The sequence below is a fragment of the Microtus pennsylvanicus genome, chromosome 18 (genome assembly GCF_037038515.1).
Source record: "Microtus pennsylvanicus isolate mMicPen1 chromosome 18, mMicPen1.hap1, whole genome shotgun sequence".
NCBI lineage: Eukaryota > Metazoa > Chordata > Mammalia > Rodentia > Cricetidae > Microtus > Microtus pennsylvanicus.
The window spans coordinates 29223130-29243284 of record NC_134596.1 but is presented as its reverse complement, the minus strand read 5'-3'; the positions used below and the strand labels follow the sequence as shown (position 1 = coordinate 29243284).

General features: G+C 51.0%; 1 protein-coding gene across 2 annotated transcripts in view; it reads right to left on the bottom strand.

Annotated features, from left to right (window-relative positions):
- Positions 1–262: 262 nt before the first annotated feature.
- Positions 263–20155, bottom strand: part of Alpk3 (alpha kinase 3) — a 42351-nt gene continuing 22458 nt past the window's right edge. For both annotated transcript variants that reach the window (XM_075952520.1, XM_075952521.1), the window contains 9 exons: positions 12982–15040; positions 12074–12221; positions 11643–11770; positions 11479–11514; positions 8641–8921; positions 7189–7277; positions 6257–6480; positions 4475–4523; positions 263–3949 (listed from right to left, as the gene is read on the bottom strand). In XM_075952520.1, coding sequence (XP_075808635.1) covers positions 3604–3949; positions 4475–4523; positions 6257–6480; positions 7189–7277; positions 8641–8921; positions 11479–11514; positions 11643–11770; positions 12074–12221; positions 12982–15040 — 3360 coding nt within the window. In that variant the 3' untranslated portion in view covers positions 263–3603. The remainder of the gene's footprint in view (positions 3950–4474; positions 4524–6256; positions 6481–7188; positions 7278–8640; positions 8922–11478; positions 11515–11642; positions 11771–12073; positions 12222–12981; positions 15041–20155) is intronic.

The following is a 20155-nucleotide window of genomic DNA, read 5'->3' as shown; positions in this document are numbered from 1 at the left end:
AAGACCAACACAAGAAAAACAGAAGTCCTAAGATTACAGAGGACAAAAATGTTTTATTGGGTCGCTAGCTTGCATCCATCCCCACCTGCCTGTCTTCAGGCAGGACAAAGAAGATGGACTCCCCCCCTCGCCGCCCCCCGCCCTCTGTGAGGAGTGGGTGAGGCTCTGCGGCCTTCCCCTGGAGTACCTTCAAGAGATGTGTTACGTCTGTGGTCTGTATGTCAGGGGGAGCAGCAGTTTCCCTGGGTGCCTTAATACGGTATATAATAATACACTGTGTGTGTGTGTGTGTGTGTGTGTGTGTGTGTGTGTGTGTGTGTGTGTGTGACAGAGAGAGAGATTGAGAGAAATAATATAGGACTTGAAAATGCAAACAGCACACACTCCTTGAGGAAGTTCTGGTGGAAAATGGGTCTGTTGAGGTCTTTTTTTTTTTTTTTAACTCCCTTTGTGCTATGAGTCAAACTCCTTGCTATTAAGGTCCATTTCTTGACTGATCAGTCTAGAAGGTTGGCAGCTCCTGGCTGGGCCTAAATCAAGCTGAAAGCTTTCCAGCCGGGAAAGCTGATCTAACTGGTTCGGCCACCAGGCTGCCAGATCCCACAGTGCTGAGGTGTTTGTCTGTGGCACACTGGGGAATTACATGGGGCTTGTGACAGGCAGTGCTAGGGTGCTCACAGTTAAGCCCTAGCAAGAAAAATATGGTAGAGTCCAGACTATGGAACCAAACGATGTTCTAGTCAACAAGAATTACCCTTTTGAGAAGCAGCTCTCCGGCTCCCCACTAGGTCCCTAAGAGAGATAGATATCCATCCTCAAAGATGCAGTAACTCAACTGAAAGCCAAGGCAGCCACCATTCAGGGTCCTTAGACCCCTGAGCAACCCGTGAAAAGAGGTTATGGATACAGCTGGCCGGAACTCTCTAGGAGAAAGAAAACTTGTTGCTCCATGACAGGACGGAGAGTTTCTGGCATTGCCATGTCCGGCAGAAGGTCCTGTCACACAGACAAGACTCCTAAGGGGCCATACATACATACTCCAGCTGAACCCAAGAGGCCAAAATCCAGGAGGTTCTATAATTACGGTTGAATTTGGTTTATCTTGCCAGTTCACAGAATGCATAATTTCAAGGTGGGATTATGATTAAACAGAAAAGCCATAGCTAGCGGCTCCTGGCTTTGACAATGGCAGCCTCATCAATAGACTCAGGGTTGGCAGCTGGGTACTGAGCCTGTCCCTCTCTAAGCAGGGAACTGGGTTTTCGCTGAATGTGGGTGCTGGAACAGGATGCGGGGGGCCTGCCTCTCAATTACTACAGATAGTGAGTTTGAAGCCAGCCTGGGCTACCTGAGATGCTGTTTCGAAAATAATCCCCAACTTTTGGAATGCTACCTCTCTCCCACCCTGTGCGTCCGAGTCCCAGGCTAGAATTTGAATTTTGGTGGAGGAAACTATTGGGGATAAAGGGAGCAGCTACTGGGAGCTGCCCAGGCTCCTTCCTTTCCCAAAGCTAATCGATCTTCGGTTTGGTGTTCTGTGAGTGATCTACTCCAATATCCTTCCCACAGCCGTTTTCTCAATTAAGTTGATCCAAATTATAATTTCTGTTGCTTAAAATCCACATCCTGAAAGATACACATCTCTCCCAAAGGGATGCATGTTGGCTTTCAAAAGCCGCCAGTCTCGGTTTGACATACAGCAGGCTCTTAGTATGTGTCTACTGAATGCATAAATGCATATGAGATGACCCAGCTCCTACTGGATGTGCTGCTAGACCTGGGGCACACTAGGTAAGAAGAAAAAGTGAGGAGTCACCTGAGCAGGGAGGAGGTAGAGACATTACAAGCGTCCCCATGGAAAGGGAAGCGTCAGTCAAGGAAAGGCCTGGGGTGGGGGCGGGACAGGGCGGGGCGGGGCCGGACAGGGCTGGGCGGGGCCGGATGGGGCTGGTCATGAGCTTTTGCTGAGGAGGAGAAAAGGACTTGCGACTAAGAGAAAGGCGAGATGCTGTGCTACTGGGCTCTTTGTGCTACTGGAAGCGGCAGAGGTGAAGTTTCTGCTGAGCCCCTAGCTCTGCTCTTCTCGGATCCCTTCCTTCCGGTTCCTCTTCCAAATGAAGGCTCAGTCCCTAAGGGATTGAGTCCCGGACACCCGCTGCGGGGCAGGAGCCATGAGCTCCATTTGTAGCACTCACTGTCCAACTGTGGCCACAGATGACCGAACCCAAATCAGGCTAGGAGCCAAATCAGATCCATTTTGCTACAGGCCCAGGGACACCAGAGAGACTGCTTGACCCTTCATAATCGATGTTCACACCAGATGAGGGTAACAAACAGGACACAGTTGCTGCCTTTTATTGCTTAACAAGAGGGGGGGAGGGCAGGCTAGATCCAGACCTATCCCATCCTGGGTCTCAAGGAGGGATGTCTAGAAAGACCCAGGGGGCTGGACCCAGCAGAAATTCCCTGGGAACCCACACCTGAGAATCTGGAGTTGAGCCCCAGGATCAAGAGCAAATGGTTGGAGGTAGGTTCAGAGACATCTTTCTCTACCGGAGCACACAGAAGATCGCGACCCTCCTGGAACACCGTGTCCCCTCCCTTAGGAGGAAGAGCCCCGTCTTCCACTGCTTTAGGACAGAGATGTGACATTGACTGCAACCTCACGGCATTCAGAACAGAGCACAAGGTGCCTCCAAGTCAAAGCCATCCCTCTGTCTCCAGCTGTTCACATGCCCTCATGCTACCTCCCAACTCCTGAGCAGAGAACCCAGGAGAACCAGGGCAGAGTGCATTGCGGTGGAGTGAAGCCAGAGAGGCTGTTCCTCCCCTAGCCATTGGTGGGGAGTGTACGAGGTCAGGATGGAAGGAGCCCTTGGACAAAGGAACAAGCAAAAGCTAGTGAAGGGCAGGCAGCAGACTGCAATGGGTTCAAAGCCTGGGGAGAGGAGATGAGCAAGGGAGCATGGGAAAGAAGCAAGTGCCAGAGTGACAAGAACGTATACCATCAAATAAAACAAAACAAGAGCAAACAGAAACACTGCAAAGACACGGTGGGCGGCTCCAGAAGGGCCCTGGGCCCCATCTGGACTCGGGACAGGTTAGTCGCAGGATGAGCTGTGCTGAGTGAGGCAAAGCTGGCAGGAGAAACCCTGAGAGTCACAAGGCTAGACCCCACAGGCAGTCTAGTGCCCTGAGGACTGGGAGAGAGCCAGGGCAAGCAGGGGTGAAAAGGTAAATGCTGGCCCGCAGGCCCCAGAGAGCAACGTTTGCTTGTGTGGGGCTTGGGCCAAGAGTGCAGAGCTCATGCAGAGGACTCAGGGAGCCTCCAGCAGTGGTAAGTGTAAACTTCAATGAGGGCCGAGGCCACCACCCACGTGAGGCCTGGGAGACTGGGCAATCATGGCACTGGACGAGGCCAAGAGGTCATGTACCATGCCCAAAGCCTTTCAATGAGGTGAAGTTACTGAGAGAGGTCCCCAAGGGGTAGCTGCTTTGGGTACCTTCTCTGTTTAGTCCTGAAGTGAAATCGTCTCCATCTGGTTCAAGCTGCTTCCTGTTGGTCTACTCTCAGGTAGAGGCCCCCCTGCCTCTCAAGGGGGGCTACCGCATGCCCTGGGCCTTAGAGCTCCCCTCTTGGGCAGGGGCCTGTCCTACTAACTGAACAGTGACTGCCTCAGAGGCCGGAGGTGTGGCTTTGAAGCTTGGAGCACTCTTCCGGGAACCCTGAGGACTGGGAACACCTTTCTTCTGTGGCTGGGGACTCAGCTGGGAGCCTTTCCTGCCAGCTGATGGACTCTTGGAGCCTTTGGCCTTGGCTTGGGGGTGGACAGCCTCAGGGCCCTTGAGGGGCTTCAGCTGCAGCATCTCGCAGAAGGTGTTGCATTGGTGGGATGAGGCAAACTGGTCCAGCAGGGCAGGGAAACAGCTCTCCTTGAGGCCTTGGTACCTGCAGCCCAACACAAGAACTAAGTGGCCCTGCCATGTCACAAGCCCATGGTAGCTGCCTTGGGACAGCTAACGTCAGAGTGTTGTATTGTACCAGAGTGCTACCTCAGGAGGCTTCCCCCCAAACCCAAATTTAAAATGGGTTCCTTGTATCCTGACACACAGTCATCAAATGGGCCTTTCTTCTAAATGTAGACTGTTATAGTCTGGGGGCCCGACTGTCTAGTTGGTCTAGTTGTACGACCCTTGCTCATCTGTGACCTGTAGCTGTCTCAAAGATGAAGGAAGTGGAAGAGGGCCCAGAAGTGCAGGAAGCTTTCTGGCTGAGCACTGTGGGTCAGGGGTATGGGGTGAGGAGGATCAGTATCCCCAGGGTGTTAGCAGTTACTACACGGCCACAGGTTCATGTGACTGGGATTGTACAGCCCCAGGCCCAGCACCTCTGGGATGGAGAGTCATGAGGAGTTAGGGCATCTGACACCCCGAGAAGACCCTGTAAGACATTCTGCCGCCAAGAACCACTCACCCTCGAAGTTTGGTAGCAATCTGGACATCGGTCATCTTCCAGTCAACCCCTGGGGGAAGAGAGCAGAGGGTTGATGGCAGCCTGGCCAGCTGCCGGGATCCTGTCACCGTGCCACCTTAGAAAGGAACTTCTAAGTTGACTGGAGCCAACTCTGCAAGCCGGCTTCTATAGGCCAGGCCAGTCCACAGAGTGGATTGTTCTTGGGCTCTGGACTGAAATATTCTCCTTCCTCTTAACAGGGCAGCCGTCGGAGCAGGGAAGAGAAGGCAGGAATGAGACCAGCAGAGAACAACACTGGCTAAGCCAGGGTTCGCACTCTCAGGAAGGCAAGAGCTCTAAGGAACCAGGGAGTTGGCTAGGTAAAGGCAGCCTTGGAGAGCACACACAGCCTGGCACACCGGGGACAGGGGGACAATCTCTCACACAGGGTAGTCTGTAAGCGTCTCGGCATTGAGGTTCGGGCCTCTGATCCTCTGTCCCCATTTCTAAGCTGCCCAGCATCTCTCTGGGATCAGGCAGAGCTAGATTTAAATTTCAACTCTATCACTTCTGAGCTGTATGAACTTAGTAAGTCACCTCATTTTTCACCATCCATTTCGTGTTATCCTCATGGCCCCTCACACTCGCGTGGAATTTTAGCTCACAAATGACCTTCCCAAAGGCAGGGTCTCCATGCTGACTGCACCATTCCAGAGAATAAAAGGCAATTATGTCCCAGAGGGATTAGTGGCTTCACCTGCCTGAGCTTTGCTTCCCTTCTGGTCGGTTGCTTTGCTGTGTGTTGTTTTTGTTGCTTACAAGAGAGCTTGCTGATCTCCTGACTCAGTTTCTCTAGTGCTGAGATGATAGGTGTGCGCTGTGAGTTCATATAGTGAATAGTGGTGGCTTGGTATGTCACCTAGCTACACACACACACACACACACACTTTCTGAGAAAGCTGGGCAACCAAGCTCTGCCTCAACACACACACACAATCACTTCTCAGGTGGCCCAGGTTATCTTCAAGTTCTACATAGCCAAGGACGACCACAAACTCCTGATCTTCCTGTCTCTACTTGCTGGGATGGCGGTTCATCTGTGTTTGAGACGGAGTCTCACTTGTTGCTCAGACTGGCTGCAAACTCGCAATTCTTTCTGCCTTGGCTTCACAGTTCCAGGTACACAGTACTATGTGTGGCAATAAAGCTTTTTGCGCTATGGTAGTAGAGTTTGGGAGGTTTGGGAAGTGAGAAAGTTGAGAGCAAGGTGGCAGGGAAAGGAGGTGTCGGAAAGCCGACTGGGGGTTTTGAGTTAAATCCCGTGTAGTGCTCCAGAAAATAAGCAAGCGGCCTGAGCTCCTTTAAATGCAACTGGCACTGGGTGCCCTTGGGTCCACCTGCAGTTCCCGTGCTTGGGAGACAGGAAGCCAGTCTAGACTACATATCGGGTTCCAGGCCAGCCAGGGCTAGATAGCAAGAACTGTCTCAAACACAAAAACTAAAACAAAAACCCAACTATTTTACATAACTTTGCATAATAAAAAAACTGAGATCTGAAACCAATCTTTTCCATTTTAGGTGGGTCTGGATTTCCCCCTTTAAACATAACGACATTACAAACTGGGTCCACCAGGCCGTGGTATAGCTAAGGGTTGCATGCATGCAGTCTCTGCCCGATCTCAGTTATAATAAAATCACCAGCACAAAGGAGGCTCCGTGATTGTGAGCGGGCAACCATGCGCTGAGCTCTGCCTTCTCCGCATGCTTCCACACCATGCACCCGTGCACCCTCCACCCTCATACCTGCCAAATCGGTCACAAGGAAGCTGCCATTTGTCCACTGATACAGCCAGTGCTGGAAGGTCTGGCATTTCTGCATGGCCTCTGAGCTGCTAGATGCTGCTGGGGCCCCAGCCCAGCCCCACTGCCGGGAACAGTAAGACTGCAGGGGCTTGCCCAGATCTTCCTCCAGTGTAGCATAAGGTATATTGTTTGCAGGCCGGTAGATCAAGTAGAGTGGGATGATCCTAAAGACAGTTGGGCCCTGCAGTAAGTCGGAAGAGTGGCCACAGAGGGCCCCTTCCTCCTGCCCTGTTCATTCTCTATCTAAAAGACCGGACCTTCCTGGAGAGAGTTCTCAGCCCTGGGGACAGAGGGAGCATGGATAATGGCCGCTGACTTCAGAGTTGGGCCCATTTTCTGTGGTCAGTAGGACTAAAATTCAACCCTGCTGTGGCCCCAGGCAGCTGTGTTTGGGTGAGGGCTGGGGAAAGTGTGTGCAAATAGAAAGGACACCTGCAGGAAGGATTTAAGGGACTTCAGCAAGGCTTGAGGGCTTGATGCCAGCGGGAGACCAGCCATGAGGAGGCATTCACAGTTCACGCCTAGAGACCACGCTGCCCCGCCCTGCCCACCTGCCACATTAGAGTCTTCCCCAGATGCCTAGCTTACCCACCCTGTCCCCTATCCAGAGCCCCAGGATCTGCACAAACTGGCAAATTTTGGGCTAAAGGTGAGGGGAAGGAATCTCGTTGGGGTGTGTGTGTGTGTGTGTCTTTCCTAAAGTGGATGGTGAATCTTGATGTCATTGCTTCAAAATAAGGGAGCTGAGCGTGGGGCGGCTATGAGGCCATCTGCACCTGGTTGGAACTCAGGAGGGCCCTGGGTGGTTGCGAAATCACTTCCACAAGCCCACGGGATGTACTACACAATCCCCCCCCCCTTGGGATACTTACTCAGGTACCTCCCCAAAACCAGGCGCTGCCCGGGCTTCAGCTGCAAAGATTTTGCAGTACTCCCGACTCATGTTCTGGATTTTGCACCCCTGTGGATTAGAAGAAAGCAAATCTCATCAGCCAGGAAGTTCCACAGCTGTCTGAGTGAATGCATGGCTGCCTGCCAGGGGCCTGCAGGGAGAATTCCAGCCCCGTGGAAAGCAAGGCTCACGGCTTCAGGTTTTCTTCTCTGCACCTAATTTTCTCTTATGAATAACAATGCGCTGTGGGCTTTTTGTCAAATTTAGGTTTTCAAAGTGGCTTCTGAACTGGGTGTACTGGAGCCTTAATGCTAGGGAATGGAGCCCCAGGGACTCCTCTGCAGAAATGTGGGGTACTCTCTCCTCCCCGCCGACACTACTCCCTTTTATTTCACACAGCAAGGCTTCAGTGAGATTGGATCTGAAGCAGGAGAAAGGCTTCTGCTACAAAAAGGATAATTTGGGGGCTGGAGAGGTAGATCCACGGTGGACTGATGGTTCAGAGGACCTAGGTTTGTTTCCCAGGCTCACGTGGTCCCTTGCCACCAGCTCAGGGGATCTGACACCCCTTTCTCAGTGCCACACACACACATAGGCAAAACAGCCATACACATGCAAAAAAAATTATTATTGTTGTTGTTTTTGGAGACAGGGTTTCCCTGTGGCTTTGGAGCCTGTCCTGAACCTTGCTCTGTAGACCAGATTGCCCTCAAACTCATAGGAATCCACCTGTGTCTGCCTCCCAAATTCTGGGATTAAAGGTGTGCGCCACCACTACCTAGTTAAAAAAGAATTTTAATTGGGTATAATAGCACATCCCTTTAATCTCAGCACTCAGGAGGCAGGACCAGGTGGCTCTCTGAGAGTTTAAAACCAGCCTGGTCTACAGAGCAAGTTCCAGGTCAGCCAGAGCTACATAGAGAAATCCTGACTCAAAAGACAATATAAGAGCATTTATTGCACATACATGAAGATCTGAGTTCAAATCCCAAGGACCCATGTAAAAAGCCAGCCTTGGCTATATGCAATCCTGTATCTGGGCTGCTAGGTCTTACTGGCTGCCAGCCTAGCTGCAGGTTCAGTAAGAGACCCTGTTTTAACTGGATAAAGCAGAGAGTGGCAGGGCAGGATACCCAACATCCTTCTCTGTCTTTGCATGGGTACACGTGTGTGCACACAGCACATGCACACACACACACAAAGTAGGTTGCAAATAGTCCTGAGACTAACTAACGCTCTCTGAGGTCAAGAGTCTGGATTCACGGTTCCATCTCAGCCAGTGCCTAGAAGCCTCGTGAACTTGGAACAGAAGTAGCGTCTATCACTGTGTGGGTCTTCCAAAAGAACCCAGGCTGGGGAAGGGGAAACAGTAAGAGAGTACAGGGAGGGCGCATGAGGGAGGAAAAGGGGGAGGGGAAAGGGGGAACAGTACCTGGATAGTGACGTCATAATTTCTGCCCAGGAGAGAAGTCTCACTGCTGGGTCCAAACACAAGCAGGCTGGACACCTTGATGACGCACGTGCGGCCGGATTCGAAGATGGGTTCTAGCCCGTAGATGACCTTGGCCTGGGAAGCCTTCTGAAGGCCACATCCATGTCTACCCCCTCGAAGTTCCTCGCTCACCAATCGCCCAAAGAGCTTGTCCCCCCAGCAGCCAGAGTCAGCCAGACCCTTGGCAAACACCATGGGGGTCATCTCAATCTCTTCTCCAACTGAAGGGGAACAGGAGAGACATAGGGAGTCGCATCTCCGGCCTGACTGATCCAGGGTCCACAGGTCCGAAAGGGCTCAAACAGTCCCCATGTTGTCCATCCTGCATCTCCTGCCTGACCAGTGCAGGGTGCATAGGAAGAACAGGGCTTGGGATGAAAAACTGTCACACGGGAGGGTGTTTGGGGCAGAAGCTACCTGATGGGACTCCTACCACTTAACGCTGCTCCTATCACACCCATGGGTGAGGACTCAGCAGGAGCCTGCAGAAGGCCAGCGTCTCCTTTTTATTTATTTACTTTTTGTTTGTTTGTTGGTTGGTTGGTTGGATGGTTGGTTGATTTGTTGAGACAGGGTTTCTCTGTGCAACAGCCCTAGCTGTCCCGGAACTAGCTCTTGTAGGCCAGGCTGTCCTCAAACTCATAGAGATCCGCCTGCCTCTGCCTTCCGAGTGCTGGGATTAAAGGTGTGCACCACCACCACCCGGCAGCCAGCATCTTCCATGGCATTTGTAGATCATCAGAGTGACCTCATAGAGTTAAGTGTTTTGAGCAAATAAATCAATGACTATTTCAGCCAACATGTTTGATAAAGAAAAATTTACCGGATCAATTCAATAGCAGTGACCAGCACTAGACCTTAGCGTGGCTACAAAGCATATTTTCCACTAAAAGAAAGCAGAACTCCCTGAAGAAACAACTGGTTCCAAGGCTCAACAGGAAGCTTATGGTATGGGTCTAGAACATTGTATACCACCAGGAAAGAAGGACGTGACCATGAACTACTGGGAAGCCAGGCCTCAGGGTACAGGCCTTTCATCCTAGGAACTTGGGAGGCTGAGGTTGCAGGACCGCAGGGTCAGAGCCTGCCTGGGCTACTGTGGGGTGAACTTCAGGCCAGTGTAGGCAACTTACTGAGGCTCTGTCTCAAAATAAAAGGAAAGAAAGGGGGTTGGAGGTAAGTTCAATAGGTGAGCATCTGCCAGGCCCTGGGTTCAATCCCCACCACTGTAAAAATAAAACAACAATGAAACCTACATAAGAGTTGTCATAAGAGTGTAAGAGCCGACCAAAGGGGCCCCATCTGGCCCAAAATGGAGCAATTTTAGCAACAAAGAAAATAATTAGCGTGAGGCATTTGTGCATATCAAATATGCCAAAGCCCACTAGTTCATAACGGTAAATAAAAAACCTCCCAGCCCCCCATGGAAATAATAACAAGCCTCACTGGTCACGCTGGAGGCTTCCCAGAGATAAACTCATTATTCTGAAGCCATAGGTACAAGGGAAGCAAGTGCTTAGCTTCCCCTTCTCTCAGAAAGCTCATGTTGAGGTGACCATGTCAACTCTTCTCGACTGGTGAAGGACCACGAAGTGGTCCATGCTGTGACTCCCAAAGAGACGATGGACTTAGGCAATCACGACAAAGCAGGGTGGGGAACGGTATTGTTGAACTTTGCAGAGGGGTTGCCGAGCAATGAGCAATGGGCATTACTACAAGTGGAAGGACTAGCGGCACCTGCCTCCAGCTAGGAGGAAAGGGAGAAACAGTACTCCTGTGAGTCGCTGCTTTTGTCTTTTTGATTTCAGAGACAATGGCTCACTATACAGCCCAGGCAAACCTTGAATCCTCCTGCCTCAGCCACCCAAGAGTTTGGGTTCTAAGCCTGTAACACTACATCCAGTCTGTGGATTATTCTTGCCAAGAAAACAAACAAACAAATAATACGTTACACCTGAATCTGAATCTGACCCAACTTCCTAATTCCAAGAATGGGTTCTAGCCCATAGATGCCCTTGGCCTGGGAAGCCTTCTGAAGGTCACATCCATGTTCACCCTTCGGAGGAGTTTCTTGCTCACCAACTGCCCGAAGAGCTTGTCCCCATCCCCATCTTCATCCCCTAACACCCAGCAGCCATAGTCAGCCAGACCCTTGATTATTAGTTTTGAAGAAGCATATAGATGGAAAAATTTAGTACATGAAGACAGAGTGAACGAAATCTAGACCGTGAGAATTGTACAGGGGTTGGGGAGAGGGCTCAGTTTGATGAATGCTTGCCACTAAGGCATGAGGACCTGAGTTATCCCCATTCAGGAAAGGCTGTCATGAATCCTAGACATAGAGAGACAGAGACAGGAAGATCCCTGGGGTTTGCTGACCAGCCAAACTGAAGAGACCCAGGTCTGGCTGAGAGAGCTTGTCTCAAAAAGAGCTCCTGAGGAGCAACACTCAAAGTTGATGACTAGCATCTCTACACACGCACGTGTCCCTGCTCACATACAAACAGACCAAAGAGAAGTTCTGTGTATCAAGTGACTTCAGCAAATGAATGTAGGAAGGAAAACAAATAGGGGTGGGGACAGCGACATTAGACAAAACAAGAGACGTACCAGCCAAATAGATTAGCAGCTCCTGACTTCAACCAACACATGGACACAGATGGGCAACGGGGAGCAGCGTGTGGATTTAGGGAGGATTGTAAAAAGCTAAAGAAGGGAACCCTGCAAAGGGTGGAGCTGGGGATGAAGGCCCACCCCGTACCCAGAGGGGCAACATACCTTCACCTTCCTCCCTGGAGATGAAGCCAGACAGCACTGTGTGGAGAAAAAGAGGATGCCACTGCCTTCAGGCTGTCTGTCCGGGCAGAGTGCCATCCCTGCACAGTACAGGGCTGCCACCCACAAGGCCAGGCCCGCTGAGATCCTAGCAGGACCACACTCACCCTCAGGGCTGAGGCAGAAGTCAGTGGAGGCGGAGCCATGCTCATTATGGATGGTACAGCGATATAAACCACAGTCCACGGGAGATGCCTGAACGATGGCCAAGGCCGCCGGCCCCTCGTCCCCTGCACTACAGAGAATGGAGACCTTTCTCGTGAGGGTCAGCGCCATGACACAGGGCCTTCGACCCAACTCTCACAGGCTGCTGGGATCCCAGGCTCTGGGAGCCCTGGGGAGGTGGTAAAAGGGTCCGTGGTCACAGACAGGTCCTTGGTCACACAGATGGCACTTGCTGTGTGATTTAGGACCCATGATAAGGTCTCTGAGCTTCAATTTCCTGATCTCCCTGGGGCGACCATGAGGATGAGACGAGGGGATGGACCGAAAGCATCAGGCCAGTGTCCACCGTGACTGTGGTACCCAGGCGGCTTACCTCCTGCTCACCTCGCCCACTGGGTGCTGATCCTTCGCCCATGTCAGGACTGAGTCGCTAACGATATTGAAAAACTGGCACCAGAGCTTCAGACTGCCAGAAGAATCTGGAAACTGCTCCACCCGAATTTTCCGAATCACCTGTGGGGCTGCGAACAGGATTCCGTTACATCCCCAGCACCCGGTGCCCTCTCTGGCCATGCCCTTGCATCCCTGGGTTGAGAGAAACGGTGAACATAAACCCAGCATTTTGTAGCCCTGGCTGCCTCCCACCCATATCTCAGGCTCCTACCCTGACCCCGCCCTTGGCACACACATCTTAACCAGGAAAATAAAAATCACCCCAAGCCCAGGCCCAGGAGGGACTCATAGCTAAGCATACCAACAGTGACCAGCAGTCAATAAAGGTTCCTGTCTCCACAGCCCTGCCTTTGAGTCTTATCTTGACCCTAGGGTAACCGTGGAACAAGTCTAGTAAGGGGCAATGGCGCCTTTTTGCTTGCTTGCTTTGTTTTGTTGTTTGGGTTTGGTTTTCGGACAGGGTCTGACCTTGAACTTTCTCAGTTCTTCTGCCTTAGTCTCGAGTGCTGGGATCAAAGCCGCTCACCACAGCACCTCACCTAGTACTTGATTTCTCCTGTGACTTTACCCTGACTGCGCCAAAGCTGCTGCCAATGTCACCTCGCTTCTGAGGAAAGAGAGCATGACAAGCTCCAGGCCTTTCTGATAGCTCATGAAGTGCTGCTCCCAAGGGACCCTGTTGATCCCAAACAGAGAGGCGCCCCGTGTTGTTGTCCCCCCTACCTCCCCCCCATACCTCTCTACCCTCCGCCATGGTGTGGTGCAGGCACGGGAATACTATGCTCAGCTAGGCTGCAGCTTCCTGGCTGCTCCGTCTCCAGCACTCACCTTTTAGCAGGTCTTTGGCGTTCTTTGGCTTGGCTAGAGCTTCCTGCTTGCCTTCATCTGGGGCAGGCTCTGAGTCCAAGGCACCGGCTTTGGGTATGGAGCCCAGGTCTCCAGTTGCAGGCTCATCTGTCCCGGGCACCTCTAGCATGCTGCTCTTTCGGGCCTGGGTAGGGGACCGTCTCTCCCGCCCTGGAGTCCCTAGGGACCCAGGTGTCAGGCCCTTCCTGGGTCCCCGAGGGGAAACTGTGGGGCTCTCCCTTTCTTCCGCCTTGTTCGCATCTCCATCTGATGTTGCTCTGACCTTAGGGAGGAACCGCTTCCTCCGGGCCCCTAGAGCCAGTTCCTCGGGTGTCGCTGCAGGGAGACCTGTCAAAGCCTCCCCTGGGGTCGCTTCTTCCTGGCAGGGCTCCTGGGTTCTACCCTCCACCGTTTGCCCACCCACCTCTCTTAGCAGTCCGTTCTTGTCACTTTCCTGGGAGGTCTCCTCCCTCGAATCCCCTTCCTCACCAGTACCAGAGCCTTCCTCGCCCACCACAATGGCAGGAATGGTAAGGGGGCTGGGGCACGGGCCCCGGGAGCACTGGGCAGCAGCCAGGGCCTGCTGGCCAGCCTGTACCTCACGGTCCAGGAGGCCGGTGAGGCGGCGGGAGGTGCAGGGACTCAGCAACAGGGTCTGCGCACTCTGCACCAAGTGATTGTTCTCTACGCGGTCCAGGATGCGCCTGGATGTCCTGGGACTCAGGCCAGCCACTTCCATGGTGGGGACCAGAGTAGAGGAGGAAGCTGGGCCTCCAGCAGCAGCCTCTTCCTGGGAGTCTGCCCTGGCTTCGCTTGTCTCCGGGCTGGAAAGCTTCAGCAGCAGAAGCAAGTAGTTCTTCAGGGAATCTATAAGCCCAGGGTCACAGCTCCGGGGACCTGAGGAGCTCCCCTCCGCATTCGGCTCCTTGGCACAGGCTCCCTCACTACTGGGAGCCGTGACTTCTGGTGGGTGACTCTGGGTGGGGGACCCTGGCCCCATTTGTAGAGTGGAAGCAGAACTCAGCAGGTCCTGGTCCCTGGAGGGGCGGAAGTCGCCCGCGCGCACATGCTGAGAAGCTGTGGTGCTGGGTAGCCCCTCCCGCGGTCTATTGGTCAGGCCAGTTCCAGAAAAAGAGGGTGTGGCGGGCACCTCCTGACTCAAGCCAGCTGGATGCCCACCAGGGAGATCCACAGACAGCGTTTCCCCCGGCTGCTCCTCCTTGGGACACTGAAACAGACTGCCCTCTTGCTTGGCCTTGACCGGACCTAACCACTCTGACTTTTGATGTGTTTCTCCTCCCAACTGCGCTGAGTTCCCCTCAGGAGGCAGCTGTGCTGGGCACACATGGTTCCCTGACACGGGATCTAGTCCAGTGTCCTCATCACTTCTGAAGGCTGTCACTGGGGGCTCTTCAGACCTAAGCACGAAACCAGATTTTTCTTGGACCCGAGATGCTTCCGGGCTCGTCTCAACACATTCCATAACCTGATCGGTTCTAGGGCATTCTGATGGTGAGGGATTAAAGGCTCGGGGTGTTGAGCTGAGGTTGACCACAGATGGTTGCTCTGGCTGGGTTTTGAAAGCTGTAGGGATGCTGTCCACCAACTGTGTCTCCTTTTTTTCACATATCCTTGTGTCTCTCGGATCTTGCTGCGACTTCTCGTCTGCCTGTGTCTGTCCTACCTGCATATCCTCCCTTCTCTGTGTCACTGAATCCTTCTGTGAACTCCTGTCTGACTGCAGCCTCTCACTTTCTTGTGTCGCAATATCCACCTGTGCCTTCCCATCAGACTGTGTCCTCCGGGAGGCTCGTGTTCCATCTCCCGGGGTCCTTCCATCCACCTGCGGCTTTCCATCTGTCTGTGTTTTCTTCCTGCCTCCAGCTCTCCCATCAGCACGCGTCCTCCCAGCCTCCTGAGTGTCTGTATCCATGGGCTCCACGACGCCTTGAGTTCCAGGGGTGCCATGGTCAACAGAGATGGTATCGGGACTGCTGCTGGCAGACGTGGCGGGAGTCATGGTTGCTTGGGACTCCAGAACCTGGGAACACATGGCCAAAAGCAGAGTCTTAACTACACCTGTGTTGGGCTCTCTGCAATATGGCACCCCAGCTTTCTCTGGCCTCATTCAGAACTGCTCTGAAGGGAATCTTGCCACTGGGTTCCTCGGGCATGCTAAAGATCAGGCAGGCACATATGTAGAATCCCAAAGCCTCACGTCCTGATCTCAGAAACTAGATTAAGGAATATCTAGAACCCAAGCCTCTCTGTCCTTCTGGCCTCTCCCTGAATAAATCCTGCCCATCTTGAAAGATTCTGCTCATAGCTGACCCTGCCTTCACCTCTGCCATTAGGAGGATTTTGTCTTTGCCCCGGGGCTTTCAGAACTTCCATTTGTGTGCCCCCCCCCCCCCCCCGCCTTTGTCTGTCTTTCTGTCTTCTGAAAGGTAGAGAGCAGGAGTTTCAAACGGTCATTGGCAGCACAGTCTAGCCTCAAACTCATTCTGTAATTGAGGCGAGCCTCGAACTACTGATCCTCCTGCTTCAACCTCATAAGTGCTGGGATTACAGGCACAAGCCACCATCCTGGCCAGTCCTTCTCCTATGTAATAATTGGCTTGTGTAGAATTATAGGTAAACTGAGTCAGGCAGTGGTGGCACACACCTTTAATCCCAGCACTCGGAAGGCAGAGGCAGGCGGATCTCTGTGAGCTCAAGGCCAGCCTGGTCTACAAAGTGAGTTCCAGGACAGGCTCCAAAGCTACACAGAGAAATCCTGTCTCAGAAAAAAATAAATAAATAAAAAGAATTTTTTAACCTTTTTTTTAACTTTTTGAAATGATTATTAAGTCAGTTAAATGAAAAAGAACAAATCCAACCGCTGCTAAATAATACATTAATCTTTCCTCTTCTGGTTTATTTTGTGTTTGAAACAAGGTCTCACTCTGCAGCCCACAATGGCCTGGAACTCAATTACAGCAGAGGAACCCCGAACTCCTGGTCCTACTGGCTCCTCCTCCAGGGTGTCGCAGGGGAGGCGCACATTACCACAGCTTACCAAGTGCTGGGGACGAACCCAAGGTTAGTGCAGCCTTGACCAACTGAGCTCCATCCCCAGATCCACAGCTCATCCTTGATACTGAAAACTGCACTGTATCGGTCTCCTCTGAAGAATTTATTGAGCAATTCTTCTAGAACAAACACGCTGGCCTTTAACACTCAAAAATATTTTTACTAAATATATAATTTGATTTTGAAGTTTTTTCTTTTATCAGTTAAATTCCACTTTCTTTCAGCCTCCTTTTCTGGGATGAGAAATCTGTGGTCGCTCAAACAAATGTTCCCCTATAAGAAATGCATTATTTTCCTCTATCTATTTTAAAAATTGTTTCATTTTCTTTACTTTTCAACAGTTTATTTTTTAAATATGCATTTATCATATTTGTGGCTTATGCATAGTGCCCTTGAAGGCCAGAAGAGGGTCCTGTCCCCTGGAGCTGGAATTACAGGTTGTAAGCTACACTGTGGGTGCTGGGAATTGAACTCAGGTCCTCTGGAAGGGCAACCAGGACTCTTAACCACTGGGCCATCTCTCCCTTATTTGTGGTTTGTTGAACTTGTGGGTTTTTTTTTTTGTTTTTTGATGTTGTTGTTTCATGTTATATTTTTATTACACTTAATGTCTGTATGTGTACATATACCATGGCGCGTGAGTAGGTCAGGGATGTAGAGGTCAAAGGACATGGAGGTCACATACAGGACAACCTGCAAGACTCCGCTGTCCCCTCCACCATGTGCATATCTAATCAGGTGGTCAGGCTCAGCGTCAAATGCCTCCACTTCCCGAACCTCTCGCCAGCCCTTTGCTCTTGGGCTTATTGCCACACTAACTCGTGTGTGTATGTGTCTGTGCACATGAGTTCAGGCACCCGAGGAGCCCAGAAGAGAGCACGGGATTCGTGCAGGGGGTTTATAAGCAGTTGAAAGCCATTCAGAGTGGAGATAGGAAACAAAAGCTGGTCCTCTTCAAGACCAGCAAGTGCTTTGTTACAAAGTTAGGTTGTCAGGTGTGCTGGTGAGAACCTTTCCTCACAGCACTCTGGAGACAGAGGCAAGGGTAGGCAGATTTCTGTGAGTTCGAGCAGGCTAGCCTAGTCTACAAAATGAGTTCCAGGAAACCCAGGGCTACATAATGAGACTTTGTCTCCAAAAAAAAAAAAAAGAGCTGGGTCTTGGACTCATCTCTGACTTAGAAGCAGCTAACCATGACAAGAGAGTGTTCACACACAATGGCTACAAGAGGGGGCAGTTTCTGGAAGATGGAGATGGGATAGATATGACCCTGGATCCTCTGGAGCTGGAGTTGAGACAGTAGAGAGCTGGGTGTTGGAAACTAACCTTGGGTCCCCTGGAAGAACAGTCAGCATCCTTAACTGCTGAGCCATCCCCCTGGCCCCAAAATGTTTACTTAGGAGGTAATCTCCTTGATTGTGTTCCACTCAAGCCTCTGAGGTTGTGATTTTCATGTTGGCCCATTTTCAAGTCCTGTCCTGTGGTATTTGGATCTGTCCTCTGTGTGTGCCACCCAGTGGCCAGCTTGATACTTGAATGATGGCCCCAGCTACATTTGTTCTCAAACTCTGGAATGTTTAGAAAGGTGTAGCATTTATTTTATTTGGTTTTTTGAGACAGGGTTTCTCTGTGTATCTCTGGCTGTCCTGGGACTAGTTCTGTAGAGCAGGTTGGCCTCGAACTCACAGAGATCCACCTGCCTCTGCCTCTCAAGAGTTGAGAATATCCACCCTGGTTTCCATATCATGGGCATCTGAAGCTTTTGAGCTGCCAAAAAAAAAAAAAAAAAGTGTGGTACCGTCTTTGTTCCATCCTTAAAAAAAAAAAGTAGCTTTTCTATTTATATGATTATAATGGTATTATTCTGATCATTGTCCTGTTTTATTTATTTTAATGATTTCTAAAGGTAGAATTAGACACTTTTTAACAATGGTTCTAATCTTTTTTGTATTCCATGTTATTTACATTAAACTTGTTTATATGAATAGTCTCATTAGAAAAAAAAAAAAAGAGTTGAGAATAAAGGCATGTGCCACTACCCGGCTATGTGTAGGGTTTATAAAGTCAATTATTCACGAGTCTCAGTGGTCACTTTCCCACGCTGCTCCCTCTTCACTATGTCCCCAGTACACTGTCCCCAGTACTCTGCCACATAATTTCGCCTGTGAGCCTTGCCTCAAACAAAGAAGAGAATTCAGAGGGAAAACAAACTAAAATCTTCATCAGGGCTACATCTCATGGTCTTAGAACCACAGCCCTGTGAACACAGAGAACATCCTCCTCCCTCAACATTCTAGACAACTGGCTTCTGCCACCATGTCACCATGGTCACAAGGAGACTTAACCTCAAGTCTGACCTAGAGGATTTCCTAAAACTGTACACGCTAATGACCGTGTCCTCAGCTGCCCACCAAGGGGCAGATGACAGCGAATCAAAGGCTTGCTTGCACACTTGACGCAGGCACTCAGCTGTGAGCTCACTCCCCAGCAGTGTGACCCACGGGTCCCAGCAGTAGGCTGAGGGTCAGTGTGGAGGGCCAGGGCACATCCTGGAACCTGGACAGAGTTAACACAGGGAGATACGGTCTCATTACTAATTCCTCTCAACATCAGGCCCCACTGAGCAGACTCCAGGCTGGAGAGGGAGGCAGAACTCATGAGAAAACTGGTTTCAGACCTGCCTGTTGTCTAACTCGGTGTTTTCCTGCTAGAAACTCTTGGTCTTTTGTCTCGGCCCTGATCTCACAGCAGAGAAAAGCCCCAGTGGCACCTTTTGTGTTCACGCTGTTAATTTCCATTCAGGCGTCTGAGGCTGTGTTTCCAGTATCCGCCCATTTTCAAGGCCTTTCTTGGGGTATTTGGACTTTTTACCTCTCTTTTTTGAGATAGTGTCTAACGCCTCACAAGCCGGCCTAGAATTCCCTACAAAGTCCAAGGTGGCCTTGAACTTCTAATCCCCGCCTCTACCTCCAGAATGCCAGGACTGTAGACATTAACAGTCACGCCCAGTTTATGTGGTGCTAAGGACACAACCCAGGCCTTCCTGCGTGCTAGGCTAGGCAAGGACTCTGTCAGCTGAGTCACATCCCAACCCCTTCACGCATTCTCACCTCACCTTTTAACCTTCTTCAACTCAGAAATGCTGTGGGACAATGGTTTTACCCCTAAAGATTTGTGTCTTGTACTTGTTTAATAAAATGCTGATTGGCCAGTAGCCAGGCAGGAAGTAGAGGCGGGGTAATGAGAACAAGAGAATTCTGGGAGAAGGAAAGAGTCAGTCTGCAGTCATCACCCAGACACAGAGGAAGCCAGATGTGATTGCCTCACCAAAAAAGGTACCAAGCCACGTGTCTAACACAGACAAGAATTATGGGCTAATATAAGTTATAATTAGTTAATAAGAAGCCTGAGCTAATAGGCCAATCAGTTTATTAATTAATGTAGACCTCTGTGTGGTTCTTTGGGACTGAACAACTGTGGGACCTGGTGGGACAGAAAACACGGTCAACACAGAAAGTAGAATTTGAGTTTCACAAATCAGTCTGGGGCTGCCAAGGTGGCCTCCGTGGGAGAAACACTTGCTGCCAGGCCTGAAGACCTGAGTTTGCTGTGTGGAACCCACACAGTAATGGAGAGAACCAACTCCTGCATGTTGTCCCCTGACCTCTGTGCACATGCACACATTCACCCTAAAAAAATAGTACAATTCAAAGATTTAAATCATGTCTAGTAGTCCCAAAAGCTAGAGCTCTATGGTCAGCAGGCTCTCTAGAAATGGCTGACTCCTGCTCCCAGCTTCCCATCTCCCACCCTGGTATATGCTATGCCATCACACTTATTTTGTGTGCCCCTTGCCTCCTAAGCACCCAGTTGCCGTGGCTATGAATTATTATTTTCCACTATTCCTCACCTGAGATCACACCTTGCTGAGGGTTGCCAGCCAGGTATATAGGTAGACCATATCCCAAAACTTAAGAAAGACCAGAACGAACCAGTACTTCTTAGACATTCAGTTTTGGGAGTGTGTGTTGGGGGGGTGGGTGGTTTTGAAACAAGGTCTTGCTACCCATCCAAGGTTAGCCTT